Consider the following 23,903-nt stretch of genomic DNA (forward strand, 5'->3'; position numbering starts at 1 on the left):
GCTTGCGAACAGTTAAAACTTTGAGCTTTTTGATCACCATGAAATATTAGTTTTTATCAAATCGATTGTAAACAAAATGACTGTGTTTCCAGCATGACTACAATCTATCAGACTACTGTGCCACTCTGGGGAAATTCACGATGCTAAAGTCAATTGAAACCCTCAAATTTAAAAACACGAATAGATCTTTAAAGCTCCCTGATGATGAAAAATTCACTTCCAGTTCCCAGATTTTCTACCATTACAATATGGATGGCAAGAAATCAAGCTAGGCATTCAGATACCACAGTCTAATACTTCACCCAGCAGCTGTGCACAAATAAGGACCTGCACCCTGAAATCCCTGTTGGCACTTACAACTTTCAGTCCTCCCCGGCGCAGGTTTTCTCAAAGTGAAGCAGATTTATGACGCGCCTGTACAGTTACCCTGACCCGGTAACTCCCTGACATTAAGTGGATGATGAAATATTTAGTGTAGGAGCTCAGAACTCCCTCGACTCTTTCGCTCACACCTGCAACGTGGAGTTTGAACGTTACACAGACAGGGTGTGACGGTACGGGCTAATCCCTGGAGGACGTACAGCTGTTAGCGACACAACAGCGCCAGTTGGTCTCGTGCACGTTTCCTTTTATCCTGAAAACAATGACTTTCCAAAGAGATGAATAACGAGAGTAGCAAATATTCTAAAGTAATTTTGTTGACATTCAGTATTTTTTATGTTTTTAATCTCGGGAAAATGTCTTTCAAGTTTTTTAGTTCGTTTAGTCAGTTTTCTTTTTTGTCTTTTCACTGACACCTACTGGCATTCCGTGGTACTGTGTGAACCAGACTTCAACGTTGTAAGGAAAAAAAATAAAATAAATCCAGTTTCCGGTTGGCAAACAAGGAAAGCAAAAAAGCTCTATTTTTTCATCTACTAGCTAGATTTTATTAGCAATACAGCCCCATAAAATCATACAACCGCTAAGTATGTTGTAGAAATACCAAAGTCCAAACTTGTGCATTAAAATTTCTACCAACATGAATAGCATAAGACTTACACTGTCGTTTACATGTATGAACAGTCAAGATTTTCAGCCCCGGCCTGTTCATAAGGTCGTATCAAAGCCAGACTACAGTTTGTGTGCACTTCAATTACTGATATAAATGCATAACTGAACTTTGTTGTTTTTTTTTTTTTTTGCATCACAGAGAAGGTTTACATGGACATGGCTATCAAAACAGCAGAGTTGGGTGTAAGGCAGCGATCACCAACTCCGCACTCTAACTAACGTCAACTGTATATATGTGACAGTCAGTGTGACAAGAGTGGAAACCAAGAAGCACTGATGGGAAAACAGGATGAAGGAAGGAGTGGAAACCAAACGTGATGGTGGGTGAGAAACAGCTGACTTTATAAAGCAAGTGGATGTTGGCTGTTTTACAACTCTTACAAAAATAAAGGTTACAAAAACACCGTAGACACACACACACACACACACACACACACGCAAGCTGACATACACACAGTATTTGCAGAATTGTACACCAACTGAGAGAGTGACTGACATATGATATGTGAATGAAGAAGCAAAAAAATATATATCTTAAGGTGCTTTTAAACATAGAAATAAACATTTGGTGCCCATTCTGTAAAATGCGTTCAATGAGGAAAACAAGCTAAAAAAAGAAAAGAAAAAAAAAAAAAGGCTAAACTGTTGCATGTGACCAGGTGGAAAATTCCAAAATCTCTTCGTAAATTATCATGAAAGAGTAGCGGAGCGTGCCAGCCGACACACGTCTGATAAAACTCTGTATCGCACACGCACACCATCGGATTTTAGTCATGCACGTCGGCCTTTCTTCCACAAGCCTGGTTGGCCTGCTTATTTGTTTGATTGGATTTATAAAGGTCACATTTAGTGTGCGTCAGCAGATAAAAGGCAGACCGACCCACAACACAGGCCATTTAAACTTTACTGCAGGACTTTTGACGTGCGTGTCCATGTACATGTTCTCCCACTCCACCGAGGTGAAAGTCGTCAGGTGGCATTTCATTAGTTTTAATTCAGCTAAGTTCATTTTCCAGAAGTAACCCAATCAATGGCGAACGCAGCATAACATTTAGGGGTTATGCTGCCACCTCCTGGTGTGAAGTGTGTTTGACGTCAACCTTCAGTGTGGTTTGGATGTGGATGAGTTTATTATTATAAAATGCAGCTGGTACGGACAGATTTGTTTTTCTTTTTAAACAAGGGACTAAAAATGCGTGTTGTTTTTTTTTTTTATTTATTTTTTTTAATAAATAGCCGTGTGTGTGACCTTAAATAATTTAACATAAAACATTAGAAGACTAGTCAACTGTCATGTTACTTATCCGGACGACTGCACTTAGAAATTAAAGGTACAACCCTCCACACGTGGGATTGCTTGAAAAGAAAGACATTTCCATCATCCTAGAGTCTTACTATTAACGGCCTGACCCACTCTAATAAATATCATACCTACAATGTCTCTGCACCCCCTCCTTTTCAAACATGATACGTACACCCCGATGTCACCTTCCCCTCTTCTCAGTGAAAAATAGTGAATCCGAGATAAAAACAAAAACATCAAATAGCGTCAAAGTTTAAAGTGCATCAATCTTAGTGTGAAGACGGTGAAGCGACGAGGTGACAAAAACATCTGTGATTTCTCGTACTTGAAACCTAATGTGTGTAGCTGACAAAAAAGGGGCAAGGGTAGGGGGTGCTTACTGTTCTCAACCAGCCAGTACCGTTAAGGTAACATGAAATACTAACGCATTGGTGAAACGCGTAATTCGAACTGCCTTAGACCAGGACTAGCAGCAACACTGCTGCCATTCTTTCCCCCGTAAGAGGTGGAGCGTCGTCACCACCGACTCTCTGAGCTGAAGATAAAATCAAGAGTGAGGTGAGAACGAAGACGGAAAACTGAAGTGTGGGTATCACGCTGCCTTCCAGCAGAGGGACCGCCGGCACCGTCCGTGGCGTTTTGTTTGCCAAATTCCATCCGCGTCCTTCCGTCTCAGTCCAGAGTCACCGACTGGAGTGTGAAGATCAGGTTCTCCGTGTTAGAAAAATACGGTTAAAAAGCTTAGAAACGAGATGTTTTATATCCCAAGGTTGGCTAGTTAGAGCTAATAGTTCCATCTGTGCGAGGCCACACAGAGAGAGAAATCTGTGCGACACTTCCTGGAGGTGAAGGCGGAGCCTGCAGGTGCTGAACGGGGGGCGGGGCTGAGCACGTCACCAAAAGAGGGGGCGGGGCCTTTGGGACTCGGGTCGTCATTATAGCTGCTTCACATAGTTCCCTGGGAAGGTTCCAAACAGCTTGCTCCTCCGGGACGTCCCTTCATGACAAAGAGGGGTAAAAAAACAAAACGTAACCCATAATGCATTTTGGCAACAGCTCGTCACCGCAGGTGGATCAGAGCCAGGACGAGAAAACTAATCCAGCAGATGAAGGGAAGAAGCTCATATAACATTTAAATTGTGGACAAATGGAGCTGAATGTCATTCTGTTATGAACCGTGTCAGCTGGCAGGATAGCTGAGGTTATACACATAGAGTATGCCTGCGCTCACAGTACCCTCTAGTGGTCTGAGTTGGAACATGTTTGCCAAATGACTGTCAGGATAGAAAATGCTTGTGAAGTGAATTTTGCACAACAGGGCCTTTTATATTTCCTGGGTTGATGTACAATGAATATTTGCCTCTCAAATGGTCAAGTGGACAAATGGACACTCTTTCCTAAAATACTGCTGAGGAAACTTTTGCTTTTTCAGAAATGTTGGGATCCGTCACATAATGGACAGCACTCGTTTCCTCATTGGCAAACTGCTTCTCTTACCGACAAACCAGCCGTCGTCGCACTTCTCCATCACATCCACAATGTCGCCCTCTTTCAGCTCCAGCTCGTCTTCGTTGCGTGGCAGATAGTTGTACACGGCCTGGTACCTGCCATTGAAAAACAAGAGTGGTTAAAATGAATTCTACTGTATTAAAAACCATCTGGAAAATGTTTATAAGAAGCAGAAGACACAAAGCAAATCAGAGTGATGTGAACAAAGACGACTTACGGGTCTCCTCCACCTTGGAGGGCGTCCTGCACTAGTCGCTGTGAGGAGGACAGACAGACAGACAGACAGACAGACAGACAATCAACATGTGAAACATACAAAAATGTTCCTCAAAGGTCCTATATTGCGCTTTGACTTTGTCAATATATTCTGACAATAATATCATGGCCCAGAAAGAAGAGAAGTTCTTCCTTTTTGCTTGCTCAATAGTGCGTGCTGAACACGCAGGTCTGGAAATCGGCCCCTTGTGATGTCACAAAGGACTGATGTCCTCTGAGACTATCTCGCACTTGTTGTTCCCTTCCAAACTTGTAGAACAGGAAGTAGCTGAGAGCTAAACCTGAAGGTTTTTGTAAAAGGCTGTAAACAGAGGGCTAACATGGCGAATGGATTAATTGTGGAAAAATTGGCATCTTGGATGGAAGATAAGAAGAGGTTGTTTTTTTATATTGTCAATTTCTGTATTTATCCAGGACATACAGAGGAAGCAAAAAGGTTCAGTCTCACGACGTGCCATTAGTTTAGAGAGAATAAGAAAAATTTAGTACACTAAAGAGAAAAAAATCTGTGAATGGACATAATACTTTCATTAGACAATACTGAGGCAAAGTCATCACAATAGAAATAGTCATATAGTTCATTATTAGCAGAGGTAGAACTGTTAAAACAAAAAGAAACTTCAGGAGGAACTGTAATGAATATAAATTCTAATATTCCATCGCTCCTTTATGGAACAGCAGACCTTAAAATAAAATAAAAAAATAAATAAATGAATAAAAAATTTAAAAACCCCAAACAGCATCCTTTGTCATGCACATTTGCTGATGATTTGTCATGTCCTTAAGAATTTCCTTGCAGCACAATCCAAGCAGGTTGTGATGAGGACATGCCCCCCTACCCTTCGACCCCTGAGCAGGGACAGGTAGGACCGCCGGGACAAGATGGGGCTGCGGGGGGGCTTCCCGCCAACAATGGGATCCTGGTTTCACGGGGCAGAGAGACAAGCGATGACCTTCAACAGCGGCTGCCGAGTCAGCAGCCTGCAATGTGTGCTGAACACACGCTTGTACGTGCCGAGGCCGCTGGCATGCTGGGAGGCGTCGCTCGTCACCATGCTGACGCCGACAAGATCCACTGACAAACAACAACACCGACCCAAGACGGCTCTCTGTCCACCTTTACAATGTTAGTGCAGCGAGCAGAGCGACACAGAGGCACAGCTCAGACAATCCTCAATACACACCCGCCACATTGCTGTTAATAGGTCGAAAAAAGCAATGCACATGTTAATTTCTTCAATTTTTTTGTCCTTTTAAATTCAAGATGCTCCATCTAGTTTCTGTAATGAGGCATGACAGAAGCCACTGTATCAACGCTGCAAAACAGCTCGCGTCCTCATATAAACCAACGAAGAAGAAGGTGGACGAGGTGTCCAGGTTGCGTGCGCACTGCGCAGGCCACTGTCGTAGTTCACTGGCAAGTTTGGGAGAGGGAGGGTGAGAGCTGCAATCTAAAATGTAACCACTCGATGTTGCCGTTTCTTCTCAAAATCTCTAAATGTTACACACTGTCTTTTTTCTCGCTATTGTGTCGAATTTTGCAGAGGCAAAAAGGCAAACGTTGGACTTCTGACCAATCAAAATGATGTTGGATGGTCAATGGTTTGACTTTTTCCCTGTGTGTAAGGACCTGTAACCTTAAATATGTGCCAAACAATGCACCTGTTCATTTCTTCCATATCGATTTCATTTCGAGGTCAAGATGCTCCATCTAGTTGCTGTAATGAGGGATGACAGATTAAACTACCAACAAGACAAAACCAAGGGGACTCCTGTTAATTCATTCCGTCACTCGATTAGTTGCCACTGCTGCTCCGTCTACCTGACACCACCAACCAACAAACCAACACTCTGGTCTCGGGCGCGGCTTTACCTTCACCTTGGGCGAGCGGTGTCCCGCGTGGGGCACAGTGTGGGGGGAGCGCGCAGCGGTGAGCGGGGGGGAGCCGGACGTGAAAGGGGGCCCGGAGCTCGGCCGGGAGTCGTGAGGGTCCGGGGGGCCGCAGGGTGCGACCGCCGGGGAAGGCGGAGGGAGGCAGGGGGAGGAGGCGAGTGGAGGCGGCGGGGAGGCCGGGGGCAGCGGCGACGTCATGAGGAGGGGGAGGGACGGCCGAGGGGAGACGGGGGGAGAGGCGGAGGGGGGGGCTGTGGCGCCGGGGGGATGGCCCTGCTGCCGCCACAGAGTGGGCGGGGGGGGAGGGGGAGGGGAGGGCGCGAGCGGGGGGCAGGGGGGAGGGCCGGGCGGGAGGGAGGGGCCTGGCGGCGGGGGCTGTGGCGGCGGGGGGGCGGAGACTCCAGCCTACGGAGGCAACGACACACACGCAGCAGTTAAGACGCGACGACGAGGAGAGAAGAGCAGAGCTGAAGACTTTAGATGAGCAGAACCTTCAGAGCCCTGAACAGGATGTTTATCAAAAAATAACAGAGTGTGTCTATGAACTCATTTAATATAGATATGAACCAGCAGAATGGTTTGTGCAAAACTTTTCCGACAAGTCAAATTGAATTGAAACTGAAAAATGAAAGAGCAAACTTTTCTTTCAAAAGATTGAAAAACAGAAAAAATAGACAATTGTCTTTACTCTTTTTGATTTGCTTTATGATATTTCAGTGTTTTTTTCCTGCTCGCTGCCTAATGAAACAAAGGAGTGTGCAGTCGCTCCTCGCAGGGCTCTGTAGGACTCTGACACCCTGTGGACTCTACCTGCTCTACCTGCAGCCTCTCACTGAAACCTCTACTCTGCTCCTCGGGCTCCTCTACACTGCCGTCCTCCTCCTCCTCCTCCTCCACAATGAACAGCTCCGTGTATCCTCCTCCTCCTCCTCCTCCTCCTCCACCTCCTCCTCCTTCTCGTCCTTCTCCTCCTCCTCCACCCCCCAGCGGCAGCGACCTGCTCTGAGGCTGCTCCGCTGCAGGTTCAACCCGACCCTTCCACTCCTCCCCCCAGGTAAACCACAGAGGCCCGGCGCTCGGTGGGCTGAGAGCCGCTGGTGGCTGGCGGGATTCTTCAGGTTCTGGTTGGGAGCTGCTCTGACGGGACTCGGCCTCCGTATCTGACGCTGACTGTAACAGAACGACTGATTTGCAGTTGGACGTGTTGCCAAGGATCGCAGCCAGCAGCTCGTCGTAAGGGTCTCTGACTCGCAGCTCGATCTCAGAGTTCTCCTCCTCCTCCTCCTCCTCCTCATCCTCCTCCACCTCCTCCAGGTCCTTCAGGCCACTCCACGGGGGAACTTTCAGCGGCTCTGGTTTCGTGCAGAACAAAAGCTGGGACTGAGGGACACGTGGCGACGCCTGGGCGGCTCTGCGCTGCGACGGCGGTCCGCAGGAGGAGCTGGGGAGGGGAGGGGGGCTCCGGCAGAGAGCGGCGTGCCAGTATGGCTCCTCCTCGCCGTCGACGCTCGGCGACGCCAGAGGCGACGGCGCCGCCGGCCCCCGGGCTTTGAGGAGAGGCGTGAGGTCGGAGGGCAGCGGCGGAGGGGTGGGAGGGGCGGGGGTGGGCGGCGGCGGTAGCGGCGACTCCACGGTCAGGGACAGCCACTCGTCGGTGACAGCTTGCAGGTCTGGCCTTCTCAGCGAGGGGTGGGGGGAGGGGAGGTCGCGAGGGGCGGAGGGCGGGGCCCGGTGGTGGGGGAGGGGCTCCGCGAGTGTGGGATGGAAAGAGAAAATGACAGAGTGGGATTTTATACAACTGGGTGATTCACACGTCACGAGTTGAGTCGGAGCGCAAACACATCGACATGGAGCACCGCGCGCGCGTCTGGGTGTGTGTGTGTGTGTGTGTGCGTTTGTGTGTGCGCACGTGCGTGTGATGGTTCTCCTACCCTGACCGGCGTGGAGACCGGGGTCCTGTTGCCGTGGTAACCACGTGGATCCATGTGGTGGGCGGAGCCCTTGGACGGGGAACGCTTGACCATGTCGACGTACGCGACGGGGAAGATGCCCTGCTTGGTCGTGTCGGGGATCTTCCCCTCGTACCAGTTCTGGTCCACCTGCCGCATCACGATCACTCTCTCACCCTGCACACACACACACACACACACACACACACACACACACACACACACACACACACACACACACACACACACACACACACAGGTTTGTACCCTTTGAACAAACTGTTATCCAACATGGACAATGTAGTTTTTTTTTTAATTTGATTGTTTTCAGTCACGCAACAGCATAGCTTCCCAATTTGGGATCAAAAAAAGTCTATCTATCTATCTATCTATCTATCTATCTATCTATCTATCTATCTATCTATCTATCGTCATAGAAATTTGCTGTGCAAAAAATATTTCATGAATTTGATTTAAATGAAGATCCAACATTTCAAGGCTCAACAGTGGGAACCTGATTATTGGTTATTTTTTCAAACATATCTAAATATAGGTAATTGCGTGTCTGCTTTTAAATAATAATAATAATAATAATAATAATAATAATAACAATAATAATAATAATGATAACACATTTCATTTGTGTAACGCTTTTCAGAAAACTGAAAGACACTTTAAAGTGAAATTAAAATAATAAATCAGTACATACAATACGATTTGTAATTCTAACAGAACAGGACAGGCAACGCAGGACAATTAAATGTATATAATGGTAATACATCAACACCTAGCACCTGGTTAGATTGCCAGCCTTAAAAAACAAAAAGGATCCATTGCATAATTTGTGTATTCGTTGTGGATTTCCCCTCCCTTATCACTTGGTGCTCTACCTTTCTGAGAGAAAGCTCAACGTTGGTGTCGGCGTTGAAGTTGTAGCGAGCGATGGCCTCTCCGATCTCTCTGACGTGCGCCGGAGGAGGAGGACGAATCGGCTGCTGCTTCTCCGTGCTCGGCATCCTCTGCGCACGTGGAGGTGTCAGAGATAGACAGAGAGGAGAAAAGTAAGAGAAGTTGAGTATTGTGACAGTGACTGTTATCCACATTCAGTCCCTTTGGGCAGGTTGTGGTTGATTGTTAAGTCCCTAAAATCATTTCACATCAAATTGAAAAATAGCAACAAATATTTTCTTTTTTTTGTTTGCTTCGCATTGTTAAATCTGCACACACCTCTACATATGACATGGGGAAAATCCCGATGCGGCCTCGGTGCTCTCCTTCGTACCAGTTGTTGTCCACCTGTCGGATGATGTTGACGGCATCGCCCTTCTTGAAGGACAGCTCCCTGCAACACATTCAGCTTGTCAAAGTGCCACACATACCGCGTGCAAACAGCCGGCGCAACGCACAAAAAGCTCAGCCAACAAACAAGAGCAGCTCGTAACAACAACAAAAATATAAATGCATAAGCCTGTTCATGCTTTTGCACAAGGCGCATAAGAAATGAATTAGTCAAAGCCGCCACGGTTGCGGTGTGAGTTCTGACGGCGGGAAAGCGACGCAAGCTGCGTGAAAAATGTGTTCAAGTGTCTTGAAATTGCAAATGACGACGCTGAGCACAACGGTTACACAGGAAAACATGTTACTGCATTCACGCTTCGAGAGCTTGGCGGTCGGCAGCGCGGCGCCTTCACTCTACTCACTTGGCTGTTTGTGCCTTAAAATCATAAATGGCCCTCGCAGGCTGTTTCTGATGGAGGAGAGAGAAGAGAATGAGTTGTGTCATCTGCTTATGGGAGACCTAAGAGATGAGAGACAGAAGGCCGGCAAACAGATCACCAGCCAAAAAGCTTTAGTTTTTATTTGCAAAAAAAACCAAAACATTTTTCTTTTCTTTTTTTCTATCAGCGCCAACACAAATGTTTGTTGGAACATTTTCAATGGGTCCAAAATTGAAATGCTTCTCGACAGAAGTGTTTCCTACGACTAGAGTGTGTAATTAGTGGCATGGAGTTCTATTGCTGTACCTCTCTGTCAGGAGTCGCTCTTCGACTCTGGGGTGTGTGGCGTCCGTCCATGGCAGAATAGCACCTGGACACATCCTGGTCTGTGTTCAGCAAAGAAAGAAAGGCAAGGTCACGGAAACTGAAATAACGACAGTCATGCCACATGCAATGACTCACGACACAGAGAATGCAACGTCATGAAGTACTGGGCGGTGCAGGGACGACGGCATTCCAACATGAAAATGAGGGAATTGAAAGGTCAGAGCCAAACGTGTGCGGGGTTTTATTTCCGTTTCATGGGGAAAATCAAGGTAAACAACGAAAACAACAAGGTATGACATGACATGAAACAGGGGAAATATAACTGAAAATATAAGAAAAACCATTTGTACATACAAGCAAATGGCTCAAGGGGAAAGGGGGTGAAATGATAGTGGGGCAATGAGGTGACCTTGGAAAAGCAAAAACAATCATTCAACTTTTCAAAAATAAACCAGGGTAACAACATGTTTCATCTAACCAGAGTTGTATAATGTAACTTCCCAAGTGTTCCTGGATGTAGTGTTGACAGAAACGTAAATTTTTAAAACAGTTTTTTTCCAAATTTCCTATACATACACATAACTGCACAATGAAAAACATACCTCATAATATCATTCTGATGCTGTGGTGTCTGCTTTAAATTAAAGATTGTTTTCCTTCAAAATCACCTGCAGGTCTAAAAACAACCCCACAGAACTACAGTCACAACTTAATATGAAACCTTTCTTTCAATGTAATGCTTTACTTGGGAGATCACATTAAACAGCTCTGACTGGATGTCCAACAGTGACGCTGAAAGAGAGATGATGGACGGATGAGTGGGCGGGGAGCAGCACAGGCCCAGGCAACAGACGTTCATGTGTGTACGCATGAGGATAAAACAAAGGACTGGAAAACAACAGAAGACAAAAGAAACCTGTATGTGACAGTGGGTGGTGGCTACATGACAAACTGTGCGTATCTCAGATGCGACGTGTGTATTTTTCTCCACCTGAATAATAAAGACCATTCCCATTGCCCGGCTCCTCTCCATAGTCATTATTGTTGGACGTCTCTAAGTGGCGTCCGTAACAGGCACTGAGCGGCGACTGTACGCGCGGCGAGGACGCCGACTCCCCCCTGTAGGGGGGGCACCTGGTGGGGCTGCCGTCCGGGTACTGGAAGCCCGGGTGGTGCCAGCAGCCCCTCCTCTCCCTCAGGGAGGAGCTCCGCTCGGGGACGTGCGGCAGCAGCTCGGCCAGGATCCTCCTCAGGATGCCCTCGTCGGGCGGCCGGCTCCCCCGGTGGCCGCGCTCCGCCTGGATGTGCTCGTAGATGTCCCTCAGCGCCGCGTCCAGCGCCTCGTACATGGCCTGCTTGGACTTGGGCCGCCCCCCCCGCTCCCGGCAGCTGCTGCTCCTCCGGGCCGTCGGCGGCGAGCCCTTTTTCCTGCGGAAAGGCACGGGGCTGACCAAGAAGGCCAGCTTGGACATTTCCTGCTGCGAGCGCGAGCTCTGGGTTTTGGCTTGGCCGCCGCCGCCGCCACCGGCGCGGCTCTGCTGCGAGTGCCTCTGGTGCTCCTGGCGCGCCCGCTCCCTCTCGTGGCGCAGCATGGTAGTGAAGCGGGTGTAGGAGGCCGGGCAGCGGCCCTTGCAGGTGCTGATGAGGTGGCGGTGTTGGTATCCCTGGCTCTGGCCCACGCTCTGGTGGCCGTGGTGGTGGTGGTGGTACTGGTGGCGCTGGTGGTGGTGGTGGTGGTGGTGGTTGGGGGGGAGGGCGGAGGGGCCGCACAGGCTCTCAGAGGAGGTGAGCGAGCAGTGGTCGAAGTCGCTCTCGCTGCAGAAGGACGAGCCCTCCACCTGGATGAAGTCGCTGAGGTCCGACGCCACCGCGTCCTGCTCCTCGCTGTCCGAGTAGTTGGCGTTGGCCAGGGGGGCCCGGCTGCGGTGGGGGGGGTCACCCGGGAAGCTCCGCCCGTGAGCGGGCTCTGGCCCGGCGCGGGGCTGGCCCTCCGGCGGGCTGCGAGGTCGACGCAGCGGGGCGACGGCGTTCCCGACGGCATTGCTTCCGCCTCCGACGTCCTCCTCCAGCAGCGACTCGATGGAGAAGCGGCGCTTGGGGAAGCTGGGCGTGGCCCCTCCCCCGCTGCTGGCCCTGGAGGACGAGCCGCCCGGTGTGGTGGCGCCCGAGGGGAGCTCGCCGTCGTCCAGGTTGGGCATGGACTTGGACTTGATGAGGCGCTCGTACTCGGAGACGCGGTTTGGCACCGTGTCCCGCGGGACGTCCCCGCCGGAGGACGGCCCCCAGGGGGGCGGCGGGCGGCGGCGGTGGTGGTGGTGGTGGTGGGGGGCGTGCGGCTGCCGCTCCAGCTCCAGGATGCGGGCGCGCACCGAGCGGATGACCTCGGAGGGGACGAGGTGTGCCCGGTCGATCTGGTGCATGGTGCGGTAGAGCTGCAGGAAGCCCGGCGAGTCGTGTGCCCGCCGCCGCGGCAGCGGAGGCAGCGAGTGGGCAGAGCCGCCGGTCGAGCCCCGGGGGGTCCCGTCGCAGAGCAGCGAGCCGGCGCTCTCAGAGCGGGGGGCGCCGCGGCCGCCGCCAGGGCGCCCGTCGCTAAGCAGGTCGTCGCAGCTGCGAGAGCGGAGCTTGCACGACGAGGGCGCCGCTCCCTCGGCCCCGACCCAGGCCTCCTCCAGGCAGAGGGGCTGCTGGGACGGGGAGGCGCCGTCCGAGGGGACGGGAGGCAGCGAGCGGCTCTCGTCAGGACCTGGGGAGGTCAGGCTGTTTAAATACATGTTGCATGCGTCCCCACCTTTCAGACGTCCGGAACGGAGAGCAGCGTGGCAAAAAAGAGAAGAGGGAGGAGAGCGCGTTAAGCAGGAAGGTTGGCAAAGAGAAGCGCGGATGGAAACATCAGAAGAGAAAAGACGGGACGGCGACGGGAAGAAGGTTCAGTTCACACACGAAACAAAAGCGACAGGTTTACTGGTGGTGGGCCAGCTAGCGTGACGGCGGGGAGAGAAGCATTGACTTGATTTGGTTCCTGGACCTGAAACAGGAAGTAGAGGAGGGGTTCGTACAGGTGATTGGTTACCTTTGGCTCTGGAAGGTGAGGATGGGGAGGAATGGGCGGCGGGTTTCTTCAGGCTGTTGCTGGCGGCTCGAGAGGCATTCACTGGTTTCAGGGAGTTTGTGGTGTGACTTTGCGGCGGAGCGTTCACCCGGGAGCTCGGCTCGGACTTCCGTCTCTTTCTGTAGTCGCTGGCGGCACTGCAGCGGTAAGAATTCAGTTCAGTATTTTCTGACAGCTAAGTTTGAACATATATTCATTGTCATCTGAAAAAGACTCTTTCAAACCAAGAGCAAATCGCAAATACATACTACTGTTTGTTGTCTGTTTGTGTCTATTCCAAGAAATGCGGCACGACAGATGGAATCGGGGTTTTAACATCATCATGAGCCAAGATGAGCCCATTGGAAGCATTTGAAAATCAAAGGTTCCTTCAATCTCTGCCTTTCACATTCAAGAGGACCAATCAGACGTGGTTACTGGCAGTTTATACTCTGAATCCTGGAAGTGTGGAAGCCTGGAGGTTGGTAATTGGTGTGACAGGCAGCATTCACTGCGTGTCCGGCTGTTAGTCGCCCACCTACAGGGCAGCTCGCAGCACAGCACAGCTTCTCTCTCATCTGATCACAGCTAAGTGGCAGCTTTCTGGTCTGTCACCCTGCCTTCACCACAACATAACAGGGACAGGCTCCATCGCCCCATCACCCTGCCTGGTGGTGGTGGTGGCACAAAACGGATGAATGGAATTTATGGTGAAAAAAAAAAAAAAAGTTTTGTATAAGAGGACAACAAGATGGATGAGAGATTTCTGCACTGAAATCCTGCTGTGCAAGGTTACATCTGATGGCTAAACATACAAAGACAATGAAAAGCAACAGAATAAGAGGAACAACACATTAGTGTATTCATATAATGTCATCTTGAATTTATTCTAGATTCCGATTCTGGCTTTTCTTAGTTGGAATTTCCGGAAAGACTGTGCGCTTCCGCTCCAAAACAAAGCCATTCCGAGTCACGGGCTTGAATTACACGGCCGACTCATCACATCCCATTTCTGCCCTTTCTGCTCGCTGAGGAGAATGCACGTGAATAAGCAGGCCACTGTTGAAAGGAGGAAGAATGGAGGGAGCAGGGGGAGGGGGGTTGGGGAAGAGGTGAAGGGCAGAATCAATGGGCTCGCTGGCTTAATTTATTCCTCCCCCAGCCGGCGGCAGGGAGGCGACAAAAGGAAATAAAGACTGACAACAACCGGTGCAAATGACCCTGAAGAAGGAGGAGAAGAAGAAGCAGAAGCAGCAGAAGAAGAAGAAGAAGAAGAAGAAGAAGAAGAAGAAGAAGAGGAAGAAAAGATGATCTTTGTGTTTGGGAACAAGGGAGAGATTCTGACTCTCAGCTGAATCACAACGCAGATGGAAGGCAGGAGAGAGGGAGGGACGGCGGGGTGATGCGGAGGACGAGGAGAGGAAGGAGGTTACCTTGAGGGCCTCTCCGGAGCCTTGTCAGCAGCAGCAGCAGCGGCGGCACCAGAGGGAGGGATGTGCAGGGACGTCTGAAACAGGGCAGACAACAGCAGAGAGACGTGAGCACCGCAGGAACAAAGAGCTGAGGCTGAGCCCCTCACGGCGCACAGCCTGCGTGCAGTTGTTGCTGTGCCACACTCAAACCGCTCCCCGGCCGCAAGGTGCCGCGCACGCTGGTTCCACATGGCGCACCTATAGCTGGAGAGAGGCCCCTCCCCCCTCCCACCACCACCCAACACCCTGTGTGTGCGGTGCAGATGAATATCTGCTTGCCCTCTCTCTCTCTCTCTCGCTCTCTCTCTCTGTCCCTCTCTGTCTCTCGGGGCTGCTTGAGGAGGAGAATGGTGGCAGAGTTGTTGACATGGCAAAGGATGGATGTGACTGGCTGGGTGCAATGGCGGGGGGCCGGGGGGGGCAAATGTTGCCCTGCAAAACCTGGCATGGATCTGCTGGAACAGGAGAACTGATCCAGGCTCCTCCAGAAGAGGCACACATTTTGAACAAGGGGGTCAAATTATAGGTCAGTGAAAGGATTCAAAAGGTTCAATCTACTGCTGAATCCATATTAAATACTTATATTTCATTTATGTTCTATCTTTACATACGTTATCTCACTAAAGGCAATGACTTGGATCTTGGACTCACTTCAATCTAATAATAAAACATCAGAAACAAAAACTGGTTAGAAACTGTGAGACCGACAGCAGTACTGAAAAACACCGGTGAATGCAATGTTTTTACCTCAATGCGCTGGCGAGCGGAGATGTCTGGATTATAATCCAGCCTTTTTTTAGGAGGCTTGAGCCCCAAGCAGCGGCAGTGAGCAGGAGGAGCAGGAGGAGGAGGAGCAACAGAAGGAGGAAGAGGAGCAGTAGGAGGACGGTGAAAATGAGGTGAAGGAGGAGAAGCAGGTGGTGGCGTCATGGGGGAGGGAGGAGAAATGTGGAGAGAGTGACACCCGTTAGATCATCCGAGTCAACGCAGATGGACCAGATCACAAACACTCATCACGGACCGACACACTCTGACTGAAAAACACACACGCAACACAGTCCTGACGTGACAATGTACAGCAAATTATTGCAATTCTGCTCAATTAATCTCAAAATATCAACAATTAAAATAAAACAGGAAGTATCTTCTACACTGATATTCACCCACCCCCACACACACACACGCAGAAATGTGCCCATGTGCCACACACATGCAGAGTGTGAAAGCAAGCTGTGAAGCAGGAAGCAGATTCGAGCACCAAAGTGTTGTTTGTGTATGTTGTGTGTTATTTTTTTTATTTTTTTTGAGATAGCAGCGACACTGCGGCCTCAAACGTGCGTTATTTACAGCCTGTTTACGAGCGGAGCTGCACAACGGTTCACTCAGCAGATCAAGACGTGTGTCACCGCAATAAAAAGTTAAACCGTCTCCTCCCAACCCCCCCGCCGTGTCGGTCAGTGTGCGAAACCGTCTAGACCTTTTCGAGTTTATTCAGTGACGTGAAATATTTAAAACATTGCAGGTTGAAATCTCAGCAGGAAGCCCAACACGACTCGGGACGGTCGTGACAGCTTGACCTGTGACATTTTCACCCGAACGTTTCGAATTTGAAGTCCAACAAATCATCGCCTGAGATCACCTTGCCGGCCCGGACGGAGAGGCATGTTTTCACGACAGCCTGTAAATCAGCCGGCCTGCGGTAACCTGAAGCCTCGAGCTGCAGCTCCAGGTTGAGGCGCCCGCCTCCGAGAGGGATCATATTACCAGCCACTTCCAGCAGAGGGCGCTACAGAATTTGGCTGGAGGAGCTGCGTTTCTCTTCAGGTACATTTTTTTTTTTTCTTAACAGATGTTGACTTACTGGTACTTTCAGTTGATATTGACATTTCAAATAAATTGCACGGTTTTTGCTCATTGGAGTTTATAACTGATGTCATTATCAAATATATATTGCTTCTCATTTTACAGCGCAGACCTTGATGGTGCCATTAACTTCTGTAAATCCATTATCATTCTGTTAATAATTCACAATTTCTTTTATTTGTTACTATGCTTTCATGAATCTGTAAATAATTCAATATCAATAAAAAAAATCCAACATTTATAGCCGACTATGTTTTGGCCTGATAGTTACTGTGCATCACAATTGCTGGTTCAACGAATTTTGACTCAACGAATGGAAGAGCTGGACTGATTTGTCAGGCTCAGGATGACAATTCATCCATCGTCAAGACGTAAGTTGGTATGGTTGCAGTTCTACCAGCAATAACTGAGGTTATATTCTGCTGCTCATTTTGAAACAAGCGGTAGTGATTGAGCCACTTAAAAGGAGGAGTTCATCCAAAGTTGAAATTTCACCCGCGTTCTACTCACCCCTATGAGATGCAAGTTCTGGCGACATTTGCAATCCGTGTAACTGTTTCTCAGAGAGACATACTTAAACCTAATAGCGTTACGATAACAGCCAATGGTGCTATTGTATCTAAATGCAACTTGTCTCCACGTAGTTTGTGCGAGTGTAACGTTGGGCGAACTCTCCATTTAAGACCATGGGTTTGTAACTGAACATGACAGTGCCTGCTAGCCACCCGACCAAAGGACTCGGCAACACAGACAAGACACGGCCTCGCGTCAGGGCGGGGAGAGGGTGGAGGTAAAGGGGATTCACAGCACCCAACAAATACCACATGCCCAAACAACTAGCCCCACCCAGTTTACTGGTGGGAGCAAACACAGAAGAATAAAAATACATCACGAAAGAAAAAGTCAAGGGTGGGGTGGAGAAAGTGGGTGTAAGCCTACGACAGGGTTGTGGTTGAAGAAGCAGCTACGGCCCTGACTTACCGGCCGCCCAAACTCCAGCTCGGAAAAGAACTTATACCAGGGCTCGTTCTCTAAATCTATGTCATCATAGTTCTGGGAAAGCGTGAAAGTGACAGGAAGAGAGAGAGAGAGAGAGAGAGAGAGAGAGAGAGAGAGAGAGAGGGAGTGTGGAAAGAAGTCACACACAAAGAGAGACACGGAGCTCATGTTAGGAATGGGGTGGCACGGGGAGATGGGCACAGGATGAACCAGGATGAAGATAAAGGCTGACTCATGGGGGCGATGAGGCAGTGATGCAAAATCTATTTACTTGGACAGATTCTGCTAAGAATACAGTCCTCGACTGCTTCGGGGGGGCGCCACAGTGACTCGCTAACACGTCAGTGCACCTGATTTGCCACATGGCACACAATAGTCCAAAACAGTGAGAAACACAAAGATTTTGTAGACACTGAAATAATAATAATAATAAAAAAATGACATCCAGTTTAATCAATGTGAGACCTAAATAAGTTATATACATGTATCTTATATTATATTATATTTATAAATGTGAGCTAATAGGGCTGTAAATCCTGGGATGGGTCAACAGTAAGACCTTTAAGCCGGCGTCATTAATATCAGCATGTTACTCTGGGATTATTTTAAACACCCAAAGTCATCATTCAGGAAGGTTTAGCTGATGACATATGGTCAAAAGAAGGGAGGGAAAGGGAGAGGCAGTTTTCTTATTCAAGGTCCAACTTCCCATCATGATTCACGATTCAGTAAATACTGTTTCATCCCCAATAAGATTGTCCTGGAATGCAAAAAAACAACAACAAAAGAAGTAAAGGATGGGCTCATTTTTTAATTACTGGGTTTCAATGGCAGGCTACAGATTGTTAGAAAGCATAGTTAAAGGGAATTTTGCATAATAACGGGACCCCTTAAGCAACCTGCAGTAAAGAACGGCTCCAAGTGTGAAGCAAATCACTTACACAATCAATTACTTGTATGGCAGTTAAAAACAAGACTGTGAATATAAACGAGCTGGTCTCTCTGCAGTGCAGCTGACACGCTGGTTTACTACTGTCTGCACTGTCTAACCCTCTTCCCACACGAAAACTAAGTTCACACTCCAAACCAAAAACTTGCCAAGAGACAAAATTCTTGTGGGTGTAGTGGGTTTCACCTGTGACCTGCATGGAAAAAAGGCTTTAAGACAAGTGAGTCACACTGTGGAGAAAAAAAAGAATGCAGACAGCAGAGAGACTTCCATCACAGGAGTGGTTGTAAAAGCATAGAAAAAACAAAAGAAACAAACAAAAAGACAGGTGAGCTGGAAAAGAAAGTTAGCTGCAAATCATCACAGCACAGGAAGTTGCAGAGAGTCGAGGAGAAAAAGCTTCCAAATAAACCCAGAAGAGGAGCGTCAGACTGCAGATTAGCCAGCGTGGGTTCACTTCTACCCACCGGCTCTTTCTGCTCTTATGCTTTATCAATACTGAGTCATGCTTTATTGCCCAAGGTGAACCTTCTCTCGCGCACTCAAGTTGCAATCACTGCATTAAACAACTAAAAAACAAAAAATAAAAAATAAAAAATATTCCGACCCACCCAAATTGCACACCTCTCACATATGACGCATTCTTCATTCCCATAGCCGTCTCTCTTAAAGACCATATGGGCTTTTTGTTCACTGTTGTTGTCCTTCTTCTACACAGTAATTACCGCTGCTGTCTGCTCTGCACAGTCACTTAGAGAGGGTGCGCTAGAAACCTTTGCTTTTTCACGCCCACGCTGCGCGGCAGAGAAAACTCAGAGCAACACAACACGAAACAGCGCTGAAACGTCTAGACAGGGTAAAAAAAATACATCTAAAAAAAACTTTTTTTTGGGATATATTACTGTTAAATATACTCACTGGTCTCTCGTGCTCCAAAATGGATGACTTGCCAGGCTCGTATTCAAAGATGCTCTTGGGCTCTGCACGGTACTTTCGCGTGTCCACTTTGGTGTTTGGAGGTCCCCACTGGTTCCTGGTGCAGCAAACACATAAACAACAGTCATCAACATTGTGTTTGTGTCAGTTCTTTTATATTCAGTTCCATTAGATGATGTCATTCAGCTTGGCAGGTAGGACACAGCTCATAGTTGTCATAGTTTTTACTGCTTCTTCTATTTTAATTATGACTAATATAATAGAAGTGCTTCTCCACTTACTCTAATTCAAACTATAACATGAGATTATCATGTGTGATAATGTTTTTACAGATCACGTGACCAAGTGATGCCCAACCAAAACTCAAGTGTAAAATAAATATGATACATAGGACACACTCTAATATCTTTACCTTCATTTTAGGAATCAAGTCCTTCTCTTATGCTAAGGATTTTTGAGCAAAGTAAGTAACCAGTGACAGATTTTATGTCCTGTGATGGTGATTTTTAAACCACCTATCATTTAAAGGAAGGAAATTGTTTATTCGATTGGTAAATTGAGCAATTTTAAAAATCAAATCAAAAAATCAAAATGCTAGGAAAAATGGGAAATGAAAAGGAAATGCTACATTTCCTTTGAATGACTTGTGTAATTTACAAGTCATTCAAAGGAGGCACTGTAGAAGTGAGGTTGCACCATAGGATGGCGCTACGTAGTTACCAGCACTAATTGGTAAACAAAACTAAAAAAAAAACAAAAGGAAAGTGTAAAGTTTGCTTTGTCAGAGTTAATGCATCCACTGTCTGAAGACAGAGGAAGTTGTTCCAAATTGTGCTTATGCCCTGTAAGTCCTAATATAGAAAAAATAGGGCAAGTTGGCACAGGTGAACATGGTATCTCAATATTGTTTGAGGTTGCAATCACACTGAGTTAACTTTAACTGAGGTAAAGCAGTGCGTACGCGTCAGCCAAGTCTTTGTCTCGCTCGCTGTCTCTGGCCCTCAGCTGCAGGATGGAAGGCATGGGGGGAGGAGGAGGAGGCACTGGGGATGGCGAGGGCTCCCGGAGCCCGCCGCCGTTGTTGGAGGGGCTTTTGGCGAGCGGCCTGTACGTGTGCGTCCGTGGCGCGGGGTGGGCCATGGTGGGGTTGGACGACAGGCTGTAGTCGTCTGTTAGGAAACAGGACAGAGGAGCTGAGGCGCGACCAAGGCGGAGGACAGGAGGAGGCAGACGGAGGAATCCTGTGTGTGCGAAACACGTCTCACCACTGTTGATGACGGCGTATGTTGCATTGTATGTGTCAGAATAGTCGTCATCTGGGGAGGAGAGGGAGGAATGACTAAGAGGACCAGGAGGCACACATGAAAACACAGTGAAGCCAAGATGATGCAAATTAGCTCAAGAACGGAACCAAACAGTGACTGCACATCAGAGCGCTAATCCGGACTGGATGGTTTTCATTTAGTTTTAGGAAATGGAAGATTACTTAGTATTTGACTTTTTTTGTTGCATTTATTTAAATCAATTCAAACACTGTTTCTAAAGCGGACAAGGTTGTGCTGCATTGTGGGCTGTCAAGATGTGCAGTTGGCTATAGCTTAGTGTTGGAGTCCCACCAGGGGCAGCGTTGAGCCAGGCTCCCTTTGAGATGCTGGAGAAAGTCTGCTGTGGTTGTTGTCGCTGCATCGTTAATGTGTAACTACAGTTTATGAAAAAATAAATAAAAATGTGACAACTCTTTATCTCAATTAATGTTAAATATGGCTGAGTTTCAATTTTGGGGGCCAAACTCTGGGATGGGCTCTATCATGAGTAGACGTTCCATCAATCTCTGTTGATGTTCGATAAAGCATTAAAATGTAAACGTAAATTGCTTTCAAAGTGAAGCAATTGATTGTAATTATTATTTTTCAACTGCTGTTTTTCTAGGTTATTCTATTATTTTCGTTTTCATTTTTTTTTTGTAAGTACATGACAATGGCAACAATGAGCCATCAGCGTCATCTTTTTGACTTTAACTTATTGACTGCGACTCAGTTTTCCTTCAAAAACCATCTGGACTTGGCACCATGTGTGATACTGTCCACCAAATCTGTAAACAGACTCAATATGAGGCAGAACCTGTGGAGATACCTGAGAAAACTACAAAATGACCAAGTAGACTTTGAATGAGTTAACTGGAACACTGCATTTTTCTTTTCTCATGGGAGTTCTCTTTGATCTGGCATAAAAAAATGTTTCATCCAGCCCAGTGCCATCACCAGGGCATGTGTATGAGTATGTGGCTAGGGAGGAAAAAAGCCTGAGCAGCTCTGAACAAACAAGCCTTGTGCCGCCTGTGTGATTCTGCAGAGCCCACAAAATGGGAGCAGATTTCCCAGGACAGCTCCGAGTCTATTAGAGGCTTCACTCAATTCTTCCTCCTCTCCACGATCTCATGCTCCCATCTAATGAGCTCTGGCTTTGAGTGGTTCTGGCACTTTAGATTTAACAGGAACTGACATGCAAACAAACACGCACACAGATACAAACATGCTCTGCGTGCGTGAACAGTTTTTCATCACAGTGGCTGATTAAAATAATGTCCACGGCCGATCGCTGTGGATCTTACCTGCTTTGTGGACCTTGTGGATCTGTTTGAACATGGTTTTGTACCAATCCTTTGGCCTGTCCACCGTCTGAGGAGGGAAAATATCATGTCAGTATCATTAAGCTACGATATTCTGCGTGTGTGCCTTAGGTGTAAAACACACCGCGGGGAGGTTTGTCTTGTCTTGTGTATTTTTCAGTCCTGTCATTTCCTGTTTTATTTTGAAGAAAGCAACTAACTCTCCTCATGTTTCAGAGCACTTGCCCTTCCTCATGTGTCACCTGTGCGTCTGCCCTGATTACAATTGTCTTCACCTGTCCCTCCTGTGCTTAAATAGTCTGCGTCGCCCTTGTCTTAGGCCAGTGTCCCGAGACAAGTCAGTTCCCCCGAGCCTGTTCTCAGCCCATGCCCACAGTCCCAGTGATTGCCGCACGCCTTTGTACATAGAGATGAGAGATTTTTGTTGTTGTTGTTGCTAACTTATATAGCCAAATGTAGATTCCTAGTTAGTACTTAGTTTATGTTCATAGCGGTTTCGTTTTCCTCTTCAAGAGTGATTTTGATTTCGTATTTAAAGTTTCATCGTTTTCCTAAATCCTCTGCATCTAGGCATGAGTTGTTTGTTTTCGGTACTTTTCTATTAGGTCTGGTTTTCCTCCTGCAAGAGCATTTTGGTTTGTATCCAATATATCAAATTTAAAAAACTTTTACAATTCTCCCGCTGAAAAATTGTGAAAAAGTGAAGCATTTAAACTACTAGAATAGTCAAAGCAGTCAAACCTACTCTAACTAGGGGCCTTTGACATGAGCCTTTTTACATTGAAATGTATTCTGTACTCTTGTACTTGGTCATGGCCAGCTCAGCCAAAACCTTTGTATATAACACCACATATCAGTCATTTAGACCAATATCTGATTTATTCTCTGGGGTTGTGTTGTGTGATTCCACTTCAAGAAAACACAGTCAGCAGGTTTCAGTTTCGCTGGGAGGAAACAGTTGCTCCAAATCCAGCGCCGCAGCTCCAGCTTGCTGCTTACAGAGCATGTGTGTGTCTGTATACATGGTATGGATTTGACGGCCACCTCAGAAAGGAGCGATCAAATGGCCGAGAGGCTTAATCCTCTCTTTATTCAGCAGCATTAAACGGCGGGTCTAGACTCAGAAAGGCATCCTGGCACCACAGTGAAGGAGTGTGTGTGACCGAGCACGCAGCGCTGGCACGGCCAATTGCCACTTCGCTCCATGGTTACCGAGTAAAGTGGCCACAAAAATGTTTGTCCGCTCGCATCAAGGAGCAATCTGTTTTCTTCACTCCAAATCTATTTTTTTTCCCTCCCACTTTTTTCTCCCTGCGGCTGGATTTTCTTGCGCCTCTGACTCTCTCAGGCCCACTCGTTTCGCAGTCGCTGCTCTTCCAGAGAGAGCTGAGCGAGAGTTATGCAAAAAAAAAAAAAAAAAAAAGCCTTAGCTGCGATAACACACAGAAGCAGACGTCGACGAGGTAGCAGCAAGGATCTCAGAGCATTAAAGCGGTGGAGACCCTTCCGGCCGCTCAGCATATTAAACTATAATACACGCAGAGACCAAAAGGAGATAATGAGAGACTGTGAAATACGAGAAAGGGCTTTAATATGGTGTGAAAAGCTGCTGACAGTTGGAAGTAATCCCCCCTCATGAGCCCTATCACGTATCAGCGCCGCGGACACAACCCATCCGGGCCGCAGGCAGGTTGCCCTTTTCGCTATTCACTCGTTTGTGTGTGCGTGAACTCACAGTGCGGATGGCGATGGGGATGCCGGACTCGTCCACGGGGCCGATGCCTTCATAATGTGGGGCTTTGATGATCGACACCTTTTTCTCCTCCTCAGAGAAGCGAGCGATGGGCACCGTGCTGCTGACGCTGGTGTGGCCCGACAGCACCGACTCCCTAGTTATTGACTCGCTGCCCTCTGGAAAGACACAGGGGGACAAAGGGC

The 23,903-nt window shown here is 47.9% G+C and overlaps 1 protein-coding gene across 3 annotated transcripts in view; it reads right to left on the minus strand.

Annotated features, from left to right (window-relative positions):
- Positions 1-1,373: 1,373 nt before the first annotated feature.
- Positions 1,374-23,903, minus strand: part of sorbs2a (sorbin and SH3 domain containing 2a) — a 43,737-nt gene continuing 21,207 nt past the window's right edge. Inside the window, exons 10-27 of one of the 3 annotated variants that reach the window (XM_076034048.1) lie at positions 23,701-23,876; positions 21,948-22,014; positions 20,602-20,652; positions 20,298-20,505; positions 19,319-19,433; positions 17,434-17,505; positions 15,337-15,393; positions 14,551-14,624; positions 13,100-13,275; positions 11,021-12,817; positions 10,009-10,088; positions 9,685-9,782; positions 9,212-9,326; positions 8,875-9,003; positions 7,967-8,161; positions 4,083-4,120; positions 3,854-3,960; positions 1,374-3,353 (exon numbers count right to left, since the gene is read on the minus strand). In XM_076034048.1, the coding sequence (XP_075890163.1) occupies positions 3,292-3,353; positions 3,854-3,960; positions 4,083-4,120; positions 7,967-8,161; positions 8,875-9,003; positions 9,212-9,326; positions 9,685-9,782; positions 10,009-10,088; positions 11,021-12,817; positions 13,100-13,275; positions 14,551-14,624; positions 15,337-15,393; positions 17,434-17,505; positions 19,319-19,433; positions 20,298-20,505; positions 20,602-20,652; positions 21,948-22,014; positions 23,701-23,876 (3,617 nt within the window). In that variant the 3' untranslated portion in view covers positions 1,374-3,291. Of the gene's footprint in view, positions 3,354-3,853; positions 3,961-4,082; positions 4,121-7,966; positions 8,162-8,874; positions 9,004-9,211; positions 9,327-9,684; positions 9,783-10,008; positions 10,089-10,119; positions 12,818-13,099; positions 13,276-14,550; positions 14,625-15,336; positions 15,394-17,433; positions 17,506-19,318; positions 19,434-20,297; positions 20,506-20,601; positions 20,653-21,947; positions 22,015-23,700; positions 23,877-23,903 lie in introns of those variants that run through there. The other 2 variants (XM_076034039.1, XM_076034033.1) reach the window with 2 other exon arrangements.

Source organism: Nelusetta ayraudi, unplaced genomic scaffold, assembly GCF_046127955.1.
Source record: "Nelusetta ayraudi isolate G7.1 ecotype Tasmania unplaced genomic scaffold, CSIRO-AGI_Nayr_v1 ptg000004l, whole genome shotgun sequence".
Lineage (NCBI taxonomy): Eukaryota > Metazoa > Chordata > Actinopteri > Tetraodontiformes > Monacanthidae > Nelusetta > Nelusetta ayraudi.